General features: G+C 55.7%; 1 protein-coding gene across 1 annotated transcript; it reads left to right on the top strand.

The window, feature by feature from the left end:
• The first annotated feature begins 7,357 nt into the window (after positions 1-7,357).
• On the top strand, positions 7,358-13,845 carry MYMK (myomaker, myoblast fusion factor). Its single transcript, XM_010214989.2, has 5 exons — positions 7,358-7,492; positions 8,671-8,785; positions 11,123-11,271; positions 12,436-12,552; positions 13,699-13,845. The coding sequence occupies exons 1-5, from the start codon at positions 7,358-7,360 to the stop codon at positions 13,843-13,845; spliced, it is 663 nt and encodes a 220-aa protein (XP_010213291.2).
• The last annotated feature ends 254 nt before the right edge of the window (positions 13,846-14,099 follow it).

Raw genomic sequence — 14,099 nt, 5'->3', positions numbered from 1 at the left:
GGCCACGCTGCACAAAACGCCCTCCAGCCCCACTGCGTTTGGGGACGAGGGGCCACTTTACAGCATTGAGCATGCAGATAGCACCCATCTTCTTGGGCAGACACGGGCAACCAAGTGACACCAACGCCCACGATTTCAAGGGCTTGACCCCTCAGGCTGCATTAAGCAGAAGTGTTAATAAGACTTCACGTTCCACTGCCAATTGCTATCTTCTAAACTATAGCTCTGCAAAAAGGCCTGGTGGACCTATAAAATGGCTGTAACTAATCTGTGGTGCAGGTTCTTTTAAACCAAAGCAAATCTAGGGGTTATAAGCAGCTATTGCACTCATTAAAGGCAATATTTCCTCTGAATGAGGCTAATTCATTTTCACTCTGGATACTCCCGGGAGCAGCCAGGCAGGCACAGGGTTCACCTGGGCTCAAGCAGGAGCCGAGGATCCCAACCTGCTTTGGGAAGGAGCAGGAGGCTTAAACTGGAGCAAGGAACTGCGAGTGTTGCACAACAGCTGGTAACAAGAAACATCCCTGGATTTAAAAGAGAAACACATTTGAATATTCCCATTTACGGAACTGCTCCTAGGAGGATGAAGCAAACGGCTCCATAAACAAACAAAACAAGGAAAAGCAGTTAGCAGTCATCATCCTTCCTTTTTTCATTTGTTCCACTCCAATTCGCACTGATTCCCAGGAAAGAAGCCTGTTTCCATAGCAAAGAGAGTCATTCAAGAGTTAGAAAAAAGAAATAAAGTAGCACAAGTATTAGACTTTCATCTCTTTCCCCATCTGCCTCATGAAACAGAAACTCAGAACGGTATTAAAAAAAAAAAATCCAGCTCAAAGCCACAGTCCGTTTTATTGTGAACCTCCCTGCAAGAGCCAGAAAGGAGCAGGTTTCAGGAAGTCAGGCTTCCAGGCAACCAGAGGAGCCCACGTCTGTAAGAAAGAAAATATTCTCCTCTAAGCTAATTTCCCTTGAAAAGCAGCTCCACGCTCTCCATGGGAAGCGGGACGCAGGCTGCTCGCAGGGAGACCTGGAAGGCAGTTTCCAGCCTAGCTCCTTCTCTTCCCACGAGGGCTCTGCGCTCTTGGGAACGCGCAAGTCCTGGCACTGCCACCAAAGACCCCCCTATCCGCCTTGCTGGACTTATCCTTGAGCTCAGCCCCACGGAGCGGGGGCTCCGGCCCGGGGGTCCCGGGCACAGGTGGCCGAGCCCGGCCGCGCACCCGGTTCTCATTAGGGCTCCCAGCGCTGCGGGGCGAAGCCCGGAACGGAGCCGGAGCGGCCTCGGTGGCGGCAGCGCCCGCGGGCACCGGGGCCGGCCGGGGGGCGCCCCACGGCCCCCACGTTACACAGCGGGCACCTCGCCTGAACCCGCCGCCTCACGGCTTATTTTGGAGAGGGGGGGAATTGATTTTTCCCTTTGCCTCTTACTTTTCTTCCTGCAAAGAAAAGACGGGAGAAGAAAGACGGGGGGAAAAAAAAAGCGCCTCCCGCCTTCCAAGCCCCATCGCAAACTGCTACCCCCGCGGCAGGAGCGGAGCGCAGCCCTACCTGGAGCTGCGGAGGGCCGGCAAGGTGCAGGGGGCCGGGCCAGAGGAGGAGGAGGAGGAGGAGGCCACCGGGGCCAGGTGCGATGGTGGCGGCGGCGACAACGGGGACGAGCGGGGGCCGCGGCGGGCGGGGAGGAGCCGCGGCCGCTCGCTCGGTGCCTCCCGGCACTTCAAAGGGGCGGCCCTGGGAGCGGCGGCTTCTTCCAGCGCCGAGGAGCTGCCGAGTGGCTCCCCCCAGCCCTCGGCACCGCTTTTATAGCTGTCGGAGAGACTGCGAGGAATTCACACTTCGCCCGGCGGGCTGCCCCGCTTAACCCCCTCGGCTCCCCCGACGCCGGGCAGCCGCCCCAGCCGGTTTCCTGCGGCGAGGCCGGCGGGGGGCAGAGGAGGGGGCGGCCGCACGCATGCGTCCCCCGCGGCCGCGAAGGGTAAAAAATATAGGAATAAACAATAAATAAATAAATAAATAATCGGTGGGGGATCCGGCTCTAAACTCCCTGCGAGGCGATCGAGGAAAGAGAGGGAATAAAGCAACAAAAACAACGTTCGTGGCTATCGCCACCTCGTCCTGCCACTCGTGCGACCCTCGGGATGCCCCAAGCTTGCTTTGCGTCTCCTGCAAAAAGAGCAAATGCTTTTTTGGGGCAGCCGTAGCGCCTTTTCCCAGCGCTGGTTTTGCTTGCTCTGGGAGAAATGCAAGCGCGGCCGAGCGCGGGCTTTTTGTGGCAATTGCTCAGGTTCTGGGCCATCTGTTCAGCTGGATGCAGCGCGTTTTCTGTCCCCCCTGCCCCAAAATGCTGCAGTCAGCAGCAGGTCTCAGGCGAACGAAGAGACTTTTTTGAGGAAAACCCTGCACCTGGCTCACTGAGTCGTGCACAGATCTTAGCTGATGTGTGTGTGTGCGTCGGAGAGAAAACACAGGGTTGCAGAGTCGCATTTGTACAATATCTGCAAGCTGTGCACAACATATGTCCCTCTCAGCGCGCGCTGCATGTAAAGCATGACTGATTATATAACTCACCTACATAGTACATCTGCAAGGTTCCTATGCATTCCTCAGCCTATCGCCCCACATGTGTGGTAGGGAAATCCCTGCAGCTTGGGGTAACCCACCACAAATCCACAAATCAGGTGCACAAGGAGCTCTGATCTGTGTCCCGCAGCCAGGCTCCCCAGAGGCTCAAGGTGACTTGGCCGCAGCCAACTTTGTCCCTAGCTTGGACCGGTCCTCATGGAGATGAAGAGCGGGGAAGCCAAAAGATTTACATGGGAAATTAAGTCTCCTTTTCTGTTTGGCTAAATGTCTGCCAGCTCGTTTTAATCCCTCCAGCTAGGGCTGATTTGCAACTTCTAATTTTCCATCGGCTGGCTGTGAGAGGGACACAGGGAAAATTTAGCGCTGGAGCTCGCTGAGCTTGCACAGCTCCAAATATTCCAACCCTAGCCATGCAGGAGGAGAAGGCTTTCCAGTTTGGAACAGGCAGGAGAGAAGCGCCAGAGTGAAATACGCCTTGAAAGGATGAAAATATTTCACATTGAAAGCACCAGCCCTGGGGCCGTGCGAGGTTCAGCCGCAGGTTGCACCATCCTGTGGCTGCCCAGACACCCCAGATTCCCATAGATCTTTCTTGGGGAAGAAATCTGTGAAGGGAAGAAGCCCAGCGGTCCCAAACTGCTACGTATTTTCCCTTTTTTTTTTTTTTTTAACCCGAAATGTGGAGTCGCGATGACTCAGCGCTTTCTGACGCAATCCCCGTTTCATCGGAAAATTCCTGCCCGGCTCCTAGCGGCCACCGGCCGCTCCCATAAATCACGGGGGGCGCCGCTTGGCCGCAGGCACCCGGTGCTCCCGAAGCCCCGGCCGGCTCCTCGGGAAGGTGCCGGGAGCGGTGCCACCGCCGCCGAGCCGCTCCGGCCGCCTCCAGCCCCGCTGCCGTCCCCCTTTCTGGCACGCGCGGCACAAATTATTTGCAGATGTTATTTACTGCTTTAGAGGCCGGCGTAAGCGGAGACGAGATGCACCTGTACAGGCGGCGGGATGCGCCGTCCCCTGCGTGCATGGGGCTCGGGAGAGAGCGGGGAGCCAGCGATGCAATGCCCGTGCTTTGCGTCCCTGCTCCTGCCGGGATGCACCGGGAGCACAAGCGAGTGGAGCGGATGCTACGGTGAGCTCTGCTCCTCTGCAGCCCGCCGGGAGCCCGAGACGACCGCCGGCTTGTTTGGCCGGCGAAGCGGCTGCAGAGGAAAGGAGTTTCCTCCGCGGAAAGTCGTTCAGCGAAGTCTTGGCCGGAGCTTCGTCTCCGTGCGGCGGGAGCTGGGGCTGGGGAGGAGGCACCCGGCATCTCACGGGATCCGGCCTCTGCTGGGCTTCACCCCAGGATCTCTGCGATGCCACTGGGATCCTGGTGATCGGGGACAGGGCACAGCCCTGGGGATTGGAGAGCAGGGCCGCGCTGCGAGCAGGAGGCACCGCACTGACCCGTGAAACCCCCGCGCGCTGGGAGAGCTCCCTGCAAGCACCCGCCGTCCTGCCGCCTCCAGCACCTGCTGCCGGGGCTTGCGGGGAGTTCAACCAGGGACTGCGAGCGCACAGAGCAGGTCCAGGGCGAGCCTGGTGCCAGAAGCGTCTGAACAACATACCAGGACCTGTTCTTGGCACACCGGAGTCACGTCCCGGCCACACAGGGCGGCTTTCCAGCACCACCTTCCAGACGCAGTGAGCCCTTCCCTGCCGGGATGGCTTTGCAATATGCAGCCCCAGGGGATGGCTTAGCAATATGCATCCTTAGGGGGAAGGCTTTGCAATATGCATTGTCCAGGGGAAGGCTTTGCAGTATGCATCCCTAGGGGATGGCTTTGCAGTATGCATCCCTAGGGAAGCTTTGCAATATGCCTCCCCCAGGGGAAGCTTTGCTGCAGTCCACCCGGGTCAGGCTGCAGCATCCACAAGACAGGAACAGTCGGGTCTGGACCCTGCTTGCCCAGGATCCAGGTGCTTTTGGCACCATCACATTGACCTGCAGACAACAGATCTTCTTTTTAAGACCGTCTCCAGCAGCAAGCTTGAAAACTCACTGCGGTTGCATGCAGGACTTGCAAGAGAGCCTTGAGCCTGCTCCATACTGGGTGAATCCCCATGCACAACACCCAAACTGCTGGGATATTTGGGACCAAAATGTGGCAAAACCCCCCCAAAAGGCTCTGGCACTGAGCCCAGCTTTCTTCCCCAGAGCCTCAGCTCTTGCAACTGGAGCAGCAAGAGGCAACCAAAGAGGAGACCAAAGAGCAGCTCGCAGCCCCTTGCCGAGCGCCCCGGGGCTCCGCGTCCTCCCTGCGTGCTGCCATCCCGGGTGCAGCATGGGGGTTTATATCCTGCTAGCACAAAGGTTTCATCCGTGAATATTTGCAATATTTAAAGTCAAATGGAATGAGCCAAAGCCACCAAACTGCTCTCGCCATCAGATTCTTATTAAAAATATCTCTGGGCAGTTTGGAAGCTGCAAGCAACCACAGTGACCTCAGGTACAGTCCCAGCTACAGAGCTGCAATTGCTTTAAAAGGCAGATTTTTTTTCTAAAGGGATTATTTTAGTTTAATTTTACCTGTCCCAAACAAGGCATTTTTCCTCAAGAACCTGGAGGAGCTTCTAAACTTGGTTTGAAATTTTAGCTATGCAAAGATTTAAGGGGGAGGAGAGTACAAAGCTTTTTCTTTCAATGAAATGAGTTTTGCATGGCAGTTGTGTATTGTTGTGCTGAGGGACATAAGCTATGCAGCATTGCCAACCACAGACATTCAAAAATCATGAGTCAGACTCCCCCAAAATCATGAGATCGGTTTCTCTCCATTCTGGACTTTTGAGTCTTTAGACATCACAACCTCCAGCTCTTCTCCTTGGGGAAGCGGGTGAGAAAATGAGGTTTTTGGAACAGAAGCGCGAGAGCGGAGACGCTCACGTAGACACAGGGCTCCGGGAGATGTGACCGTAGGAAAAGCTCCCACCGGGAGCCCCCATTGCCAGAGCCTGGATTATTTTGGCCTTTGGCATCAAAGAGACTCGTCGCCAAGATCCTGGGTCACGGTGGCTTTGGCAGCCCGGCCGGGGGACCCGCTCGTGCCCGGGGCCACCAGACAGGCGTCGAGGGCAGCGTTGATGTCTGCCCGCCCTCGCCGTGGCCTGGGGCAGCCCTCGCATGTCCCGCTCTGCCAAGCTATTTCCAGCCTCCCTCTTTTTATAGCTTTTCCACCCCTGCAAGGAGCCGCGCGGGCCGCGGCTCCGGCGGGATGGCGGGAAGCGGAGCCGCAGGAGCGGGGACATCCGCAGGGGCACAAACGGCGGAAACCCGGCCAGGAGTTTGCAACGGCCCAGGAATAATCGCGCTGTCCCAGAGCCGGAGCTTTTGCAAGTCATCTTGTACTCACCCCAAGGAGAACATCATATAGATGGATTTTCTAATACTAAATTGGCATCAGTGTCCGATCCTCCCTTCCTATACCACTTTCAAGCACTTGGCCTAGCATTGAAAAGAGCCCTATCTGCATCTCCTTCTTTACTGTGGTGTTAAAGCAGTGGATGGGCTGAGAGCAAACCAAGATTCCTGTTGTGCTGGAGGATCCTGCATGGTTTTGGCCCCTGAGAACCACTTGGTAGCTGTCTGTATCCTTATTCCTGCATGCATGCTGCTGCCTCCTTCCGCAGTCCCATTCCATGGGAATGTGCACATAAAATCCGCCTTCCAGAAGCACTGCGGGAGATGATCATTGCTCATCCTTGGGTTCATACCTGCTTAAGAGCAGAGGAGAAAACTCCAGCCCTTTGCTGCCGGGATTCCTGCCCGGAGGGGTTGGAGAAGCCCCATCCAGCGCCTCGGCTGGGTCGTTTGCAGCTCAAACAAAGACCTTTTAAGCAGCAGCTACTGCTATTGCCCAGCCACCTGCCTTCCCCAGCCCTGCCGGCTTCTTTGGGGTCTCGTTTTCAGTAATAGCTGCAACACGTGTGCAAAAACTGCTGGGTTTTTTTCCCCCCTTGGTGCCTACAGCGCTGGCTGCAAACCAAGCACCAGGCCCAGGGAGCGCAGCTGCGAGAGGGAGAAAAAAAGAAAAAAGCAGCAACCTGAGGAATGTTTTCTTGCTTCTGAGAACTCCAGTGCTTTTTATTGCTCCGAGAGCACTTTCCATGCCTGGCACTTGCTGCATCCAGCCGCCAAGTGCGTTTCCTTTCCAGCAAGAGAGCTTGGGCAAAGGAGGGGGACGGCGGGGGGTGCATTTGACAATGATTTGGTTGGATTTTTAAACTGATACCTCTGTATGACATCCCCCTTTGCAAACTGTGCAAGCACAGGGGTGCAGGGGGTGCCAGGAGGAGCAACCGCCTCGGACAAGGTGGAGCAATACTGAGGTCTGCGGCAAAAAATAAGGGCAAAACTGCTCGGATCAGCCCAGGGGAGCAGCCAGCGCCACCAGACGAGGGAAAACAGCCCAATTTGGAGCCACGCTCACGCTGGGCACTTCTATTTGCAAACGCTACACCCAGGCAGAGAGATGGGCCACAGAGGTGGGGGGCTAAGGCCTTGCGCCTCCCACTCCCGCAGTGCCGGGCAGGAGCATCTGTCGCCGGGGGCTGCCGGCTGCGCCAGGAATTCACCGGGAAAGGGGGAGAGCCCGGGAAAGGCAGCCCCAGCTGCACCCGCGGCAGCTGTCGCCGGCCAGGACATTTAAACTTTAAAGCCCACCGGCTCCGGCTGCTTTCGGAGCGCCCCGCGGTGCCGCGCGCGTCCCCGGAGCCGCTCGCCCGCCCGGCGCCCATGGGCTCGCTCGTGGCCAAGCTCCTGCTGCCCACGCTCAGCAGCCTGGCCCTCCTCCCCACGGTCAGCGTGGCGGCCAAGCGGCGCTTCCACATGGAGGCCATGGTTTACTTCTTCACCATGTTCTTCGTCGCGGTAAGGGCCCCGTCGCCGCGGCGGCCGCGCGGGGCTGGGGACAACGGGGGGAGCAAGGGATGCCCTCATGTAGCTCCCTTGGCGTTTTATGGTCTGCAGCTTTGGGAAGGTTGGGAGAGGGGCCTGGGCGCCCGGCATGGTTTGTTTGTGACTCTTTGGGGTTTTGTTTTATGGTTAGTAAGCGGCCGGGATGAGTTTGGGTTTTAAAGGGTCTTGAGAGAAAGTTGCTGTTTCTCTGCAATTTGTAGCCAAAAACATGTGGCCGAGGGGCTGGAAATGTGCTGGTCCCGGCTCCGAATCCCTCTGCTTTCCCTCACCATGAGGAAAACAAGGGCAGGAGGTTGTTGGTTTGTGTGTCCGGAATAACTCGCTGCCGGCGCCGCGGTGCCTTGGCCTCAGGACAGCTGCCGGCGATCCCGTGCCTGCACGGCCACATTCCCACCAGGAAAAGGCGACTGTTCATACCATGAAATAGCCTGGCAGCCTGATATTCCCTTCATCTCTTCCCTGCTCCGGGCTTTCCAGGCAGATCCTTACGTCCCTTGGATAAACAGAGGCCGGGAGGAGATCCGTGCCATTCCCAGAGCGAAACCTCTTCCATAGCAGAGCCCAGGGTGAAGTGCAGGGCTCTGGATGCCCAGCTCCCTCCTCCTAGGGATCCATGGGTTAAACCTCCCTCTGAAGCCCAATACAGGGAAAAAGACAAAATCAGCTACTTCTGTAATTGCTATAGGGCCAGTTAATAGGCATGAACCAAGGTGGCCTCCCCACCAGAGCAGGCAGCGACAGCTCCACGTTACACTGTTTTGGTGCCTGCTCCACCTCCCAGGGATGCCAGCTGCAAATTTGGCCTGTGACTTCCATGGGGGGCGACGGAGCTTCCACCGAGGGGCCATAAAGCAAAATTGTCACACGCAGAGATGGGGCAGCTGCCGGGGGAGCCCGCGGGGCAGCAGCTGCTGCAGTCACCAGCGACACTTTGCAACTGGGGACAGCGACATCCTCTCTCAAGTAGCTTTGCGGATCCATATCCTTCATCTGGCCGCATAGGAGACGCCAGGGCTCTGCTCCTGGCTGGCCCGCAATTGCACACACAATTGGGGTAAAGACAACACGCCAGGTCTGGGTTTGTAAGGTGTTTTCTAATGCTTTGGTTGTTGTTTTTCCCCCTGTTATAGATATACCATGCCTGCAATGGCCCTGGCTTGTCGGTGCTGTGCTTCATGCGCTACGACATCCTGGAGTATTTCAGCATCTACGGGACCGCGCTGTCCATCTGGGTGTCGCTCATGGGTAAGCCCAGAGTCATAAAAAAACAAGAGTTTTGCTCATGGAGATGGGCAGAGTTTTGGTGCCCGGTATTTGTATTCGCTGAGTGCCCTTCTGCCATCATTGATTCTCGTGTGTATCCTTTAGAAAGCAGCATTTTTGCTTTAAAACTGGAAAATAAACACACTCAATCTTAACTTTAGTTGAAAACTGGGCAGGAGACCGAAATCACTCAGTTTGCATCCTCGTGTATCCGAGAATCTCGTTTTTTCCCCGTTATCCCTGCATGGAGCCTGTCAGCTCGTTGACACTGGGAAATGGAGGATCTGCCACTTCCCCTGGTAGCGACCCAAGGGGCTTAGTCAAAACACAAATATATCTCCTTGGTTCATCAAAGCCAAGTCTGGGTTGAGCGGAATATTAGATTGGATTTGAAGTAGGAGAAAGATATATCACTTGCTTTTTACTTAATATTTGGATTATTTTCCCTCCTTTCTCTCCTCCTTTTTCCATCTTTTGTTTCTCGTTTGCCACTGGAATGAGGAATAATTGAAAGAAAAATGAAAGAACTAGAGAGGGGTGAAACCTTCAAACTTCCTTTTAATTTTCAATTCAGCCACCTTTTTTTTTTTTGAGGGAGAAGGACAGCTGGGAATATGAGAATATCCATCAGGGAAAGAGTAAGGGGAGAGGAGAAGGGGTCAGTCACCTTTCATTACGGATGTTCTGCTCCTCAAATTCAGCCATACCCAGCAGCAACCCCAGTTCCCGTCTACTTCCAACCAGGAAGGTCCCCAGCCCTCCAGACACTGCTTTGGGGGTCACTGGGCCCATGCACAGTCCAAAATGCAGCAGAAAGAAAAACCTCACGACCAGACAGATCGTCTCCCAAGGACATTTTTCAGTAGACAATAGCAATGTCAGGGTAGGTCAGAGCTCATCCAGACACTTTGGCTCTTGCAGCTCAATTTGACTTGATTGCTTCATTACTGTATTAAAAAAAAATCACACAAAAAAAAAGTCCCGGACTAAGATGTTTAAAATATTGACCCACAGGGAAAAAACAGAGATTAAAACGCGGACATTATCCCTTAGCCAAACTCCCTATAAAAATGCAATCCAAGGACATGGAAGTGTGGTGGCTGAAGCGCAGGGAAGCCTCTCGCGCCGTGGCTTGTAAAGCCCCGCGCACATGTGCGGACACAGACCCTCGGGCATCCTTCCCGGAATGCAAATCCGGGACAGCCATAACACAGCTGTGCGAGCTGGAAAAGCATGGAGCCCACTGGGATCCATAACTTTTATCAGTTATTACCCCATTCTGTGCTAAACAAAAGCCTCTAATAATTCACTTGCACTGGCAACTCGGGGCTTCCCGGCTCCAGGCAGGTGTCTGCGCGCTCCGGCAGCCCCATCCCGGATTGCAGCTTCCAGGGCTGGGCTGGATCGACCATCCTGGAGCCGGGAGCTGCATTGAGGTGAGACAACCAGGTTAGGGTGGGTTGGAGAGGTGAGGACCAAGCGAAGAGCCAGTTACAGCGTGGTTGAGGTTGGAAGGGAGCCCTGGAGATCATCTACTCTGTGTCTAGCCTATCAGTCCACCTGGGACAGGGAAGGAAAGGCAGAGGGAGGCTGAGATGGAAAAGTGGCCCAGCTGCCACCACCTGGAAGGACTTACTGGGCTCTTTGGTTTCTGCAGAGCCAACGAGAAAGTTGGCTCCTCATCTCCTGCTGAGAGCAAAGGCAGCTGCACACGTAGGCTCTCTCCATGTCCTGGGCATTGGTTCTCTCAGAGGTGCCACAATCACCTGCAAAGCCAGAGTTTGCTTTAGCAAAGGATGCTCAACACCTTCCACTTCCAGTGAGTCTCAGGGTCCTCGGACTAGAGCCACAAGCTGTACCAAACTCAGGGCCATTCAGTGTCCCCAGGTGTCCCCAGAGCCCTCAGATCTCTGCAAGTGCCATTGCCATCTCCATGCAAATGCCTGAGCTCACGTGTGCTCACCTCTCAGGCAATGGGAGCTGGGGCTAGGAGGAGAGCAGAGAAAGGAAACAGTGCAGAAAACTTCCTTTTCCTTCCACACACTGAGCTTAGGACATTAACATCAGCCGCTAGACTCAACCACTACCTTCTTGTGAACCTTGGGGTGATTTATTTTGCCCCATGCGCCTCAGTTGCCCTAGCTGTGAGACATAAGGAAGGCAAAGCTCAGATGGATCAAACCCTTGGTGTCCTTGTGGCAGACCCGGATAGAGCTGAGTAAAGCTCCAGCATGTGCTAGAGACCCCAGTCATTTGCCCCAAGACAGGAGGAAGGGCGGACGAGGTGGCCTGATGCTCCCTGTGGTTTGTGCCACGCAGCCCTGGCAGAGTTCGACGAGCCGAAGCGATCGACCTTCGTCATGTTTGGTGTGCTCACCATCGCCGTGAGGATCTACCACGACCGCTGGGGCTACGGCGTCTACTCGGGACCCATCGGGACTGCCGTCCTCACGATAACCGTGAAATGGGTGAGTACGAGACCGTACGGACTCCAAGTCATCGTTGGGGTGACTGCCATGGTCACCCCTGGCATGGCCATGGCACGGTCACACCAGGGATCAGCCCAGGCCTTCTCAGAGGGCATCTGACCTGCAGGAGAGAGGGCCAGGAGAGCAGTTTCCTTCTCTTGCAAGCAAAGCAGCAGGCAGCAAACTGCTTTTGTGATAAATGCCGGATTCTGTCGGTCTGAACAACCCACCGCATCTTTTGTTCCTGCATTTCTAACTCATGAGGAACATATTTACGGGGAGTTTACAACCACCAAGGAGTAGCCTGGTAAACTGCTCTGAAGCCAACGGAAGATGTGCATAAGATACGTACATATAAGATAAAGTAGGGAGCAATCTGCCCCAGATCTGCCTGAATCCAACTTGCAGCTCCAGGGGTGATGATTCCAGCTTCTTCCCAGCATATGCCCTATGTGCTGCTGCTATTGATGTCCTTGATCCGATTATGCGGGCGGGAGCACGTGTCGGAGCCGTTAGCAGGAGCGAGCATGTCCGTAAAAGGGCAAGGCGAGGGATCCAGCGATGGAACAAAAACTGCAGGAAGACCCTGCCAAGCAGCGTGGAAATTCAGGGATCCAAATCCCAGCTCAGCGCTGTCGCTGAGCCCTGCCTGCAGCGCTGCCTTTGTCGTTACCGTCTTTACGGACTGAATTACAGCAGCCAGTGCAGGCCGCAGCAAAGGCAACAGTGCACGGAAATCCCGGCTGTGCAGGGCAGGGAAAAGCAAAGGGATAAGATGAGGAGGGTGTCAGGCATATTCCTTCCATTCCCAGAGGGATGGGCATGGAGACCATCCCACATCCCCCAGCCCTTGGAGCTGACTGTGATGTCCCCTCCCTCCAGCCCCATTCTGAGGCAGAGATGGGGCTTACGAGGCACAAACTTCCCAAGTTTGCTTTGGGGCCGAATATTAGGAAAAGAGTTTTATGATCAAAAATGAAGCAGCAGTGCCCCAGGGGATCCACAACAGCCCCCAGGGGCAGGTACGGATGGATATTTTTGCCTCAAGGAGCTGGTTTGAGGACTTTGCTTGGTTTTATTTTAGCATTTGTGGCACCTTTGAGCTGCTGAGCAGCGCGTTAAACCTGTGTGAGCGGGGTGGACGTGTTCTCCCTTCCCTTCCAGCTCCAGAAGATGAAAGAGAAGAAGGGTCTGTACCCAGACAAGAGCGTCTACACGCAACAGATCGGTCCTGGCTTCTGTTTTGGAGCATTAGCACTGATGCTGAGGTTCTTTTTCGAGGTATGTCTTTGCATGATAAATCTCCCTGACTTTACAAGGCGTAAAGGACATTACCCAGATAGGAGCTCTCCCCCTTGCACCACGGCTTTGCATCCAGCCTTGGACAAAATCCATTTGAGCTCTTGCCCAGAGGATCGGCGTCCCTTGGCGAAGCAGGAGAGACAGGGGCTCCTCCTGCTCGTGCCCGTCCTCGTTTTCAGCAGAATAACCTCAGTTTAGGCAGCACACGGGGTTGCTCGGGAGCATCGTGCAGCAGGACGCTCTCCGCTTCCCTCCCGCGAGCGAGTTTGCACTGGCCACGTTTCCTCCAGACAGACGCAGCCTTTGAGATTATTTTGTTGAGAGCGAGTGGCCTTTTTTGGAAGCGGGGCACGGGTGATTTAAGGACACCTCGCAAATCCATGGCAGGGACTGGATATGACCTCGGCACGGCGCGAGCCAAGGCTTACTCAACGCGCGCGCAGAGACGCGCGCTTGGCTCCCTGGGGCGCCAGATCCGGCTTTTAACCTTTTGCTCTCGCCACTGGCCGATCCTCACGAAATGCATGAAATGTTCTGCCGCTAACGGGCAGCACGGGAGGGGGAAGGAAGGCGATAACCCTCCTGACACAGCTGCGAGGCGAGCGTGCGCTCAGCCCTCGCCTTACTGCTGCTCTGTGCATTGGGAGCTACTAGATACAACTTCACAGCACTCCCCAAGGATTATTTTTCAAAGCGGGCGGTAATTGCAAATTCTAGCAGAACATAAAAACGTCACTTAGCGGAGGCTCCCTCCCCCCGCGCGCCCCATCCTCCCCTCCCGCCGCTCCGTCCTTCGTGGGGTAATGAAACACTTCATTCGGGAACCGGGGAACGTGCAAATTGCAACGTGCTAAATCCACTTTGCTTTTCCACTTTGCTGCCTTTTTTTAAGGTCGGGAAGCCTTCCTCTTCTGACAGCAAGAGGAGGCAGAAGCCTAGGGGCTTTCTTTCCTAGCCTATAGACAACTTTTAGGGATGCAATTGTGGCGCTAAGCCAATGCCACCAAGGAACAGCCCTATGGTGGCATCGACTCCAGGGTGGGAGGCACAAAATAAATAAACAAAAGGAAGCCCAAGGGCACACGGTGGCCCAGCAGGTCTCCCTGATGCAGCGTCCCATTGCAGGAGTGGGATTACACCTACGTGCACAGCTTCTACCACTGCGCCCTGGCCATGTCCTTCGCGCTGCTGCTGCCCAAGGAGAACAAGAAGGCCGGGAGCGGCGGCAGCCCCGCGCGCCTCGACTGCTCCACGCTCTGCTGCTGCGTCTGAGCCGCCAGCGGCCGCGGGACCTTCGTGGACACGGGGACACCCCGTCCCTCCGCCACCGGCCTGAGCAGCGGCCGCGTGCGGAGTCGGCGGCTCCTGCTCTGAGGATCACGCGCTGCCCTCCGAGACCTCGTGGCTGGAAGATGATCCTCTCCCCAGCGGGGACATGTGCAGGAGACCTTCGTGTCTCCCCCTGTGCTTTCGGGATCCACAGCCTCTCGGGCAGCCCCATTTTCACCGGCCTGCAAGGACCAGCG

Source organism: Tinamus guttatus, unplaced genomic scaffold, assembly GCF_059628265.1.
Source record: "Tinamus guttatus ecotype Peru unplaced genomic scaffold, ASM5962826v1 Tinamus_guttatus_pri_ptg000226l, whole genome shotgun sequence".
Taxonomy (NCBI): domain Eukaryota; kingdom Metazoa; phylum Chordata; class Aves; order Tinamiformes; family Tinamidae; genus Tinamus; species Tinamus guttatus.
The sequence above is the reverse complement of the archived record's forward strand: the minus strand, read 5'-3'. Positions and strand labels throughout refer to the sequence as shown.

What these genes read in the sequence shown, in the direction of transcription:
- MYMK (XM_010214989.2), top strand. Translation starts at nt 7,358, where the DNA reads ATGGGCTCGCTCGTGGCCAAGCTCCTGCTGCCCACGCTCAGCAGCCTG. An exon ending in TCACCATGTTCTTCGTCGCG is followed by an intron (nt 7,493 to 8,670) that starts GTAAGGGCCCCG and finishes CCCCTGTTATAG; the next exon opens with ATATACCATGCCTGCAATGG. An exon ending in CATCTGGGTGTCGCTCATGG is followed by an intron (nt 8,786 to 11,122) that starts GTAAGCCCAGAG and finishes TGTGCCACGCAG; the next exon opens with CCCTGGCAGAGTTCGACGAG.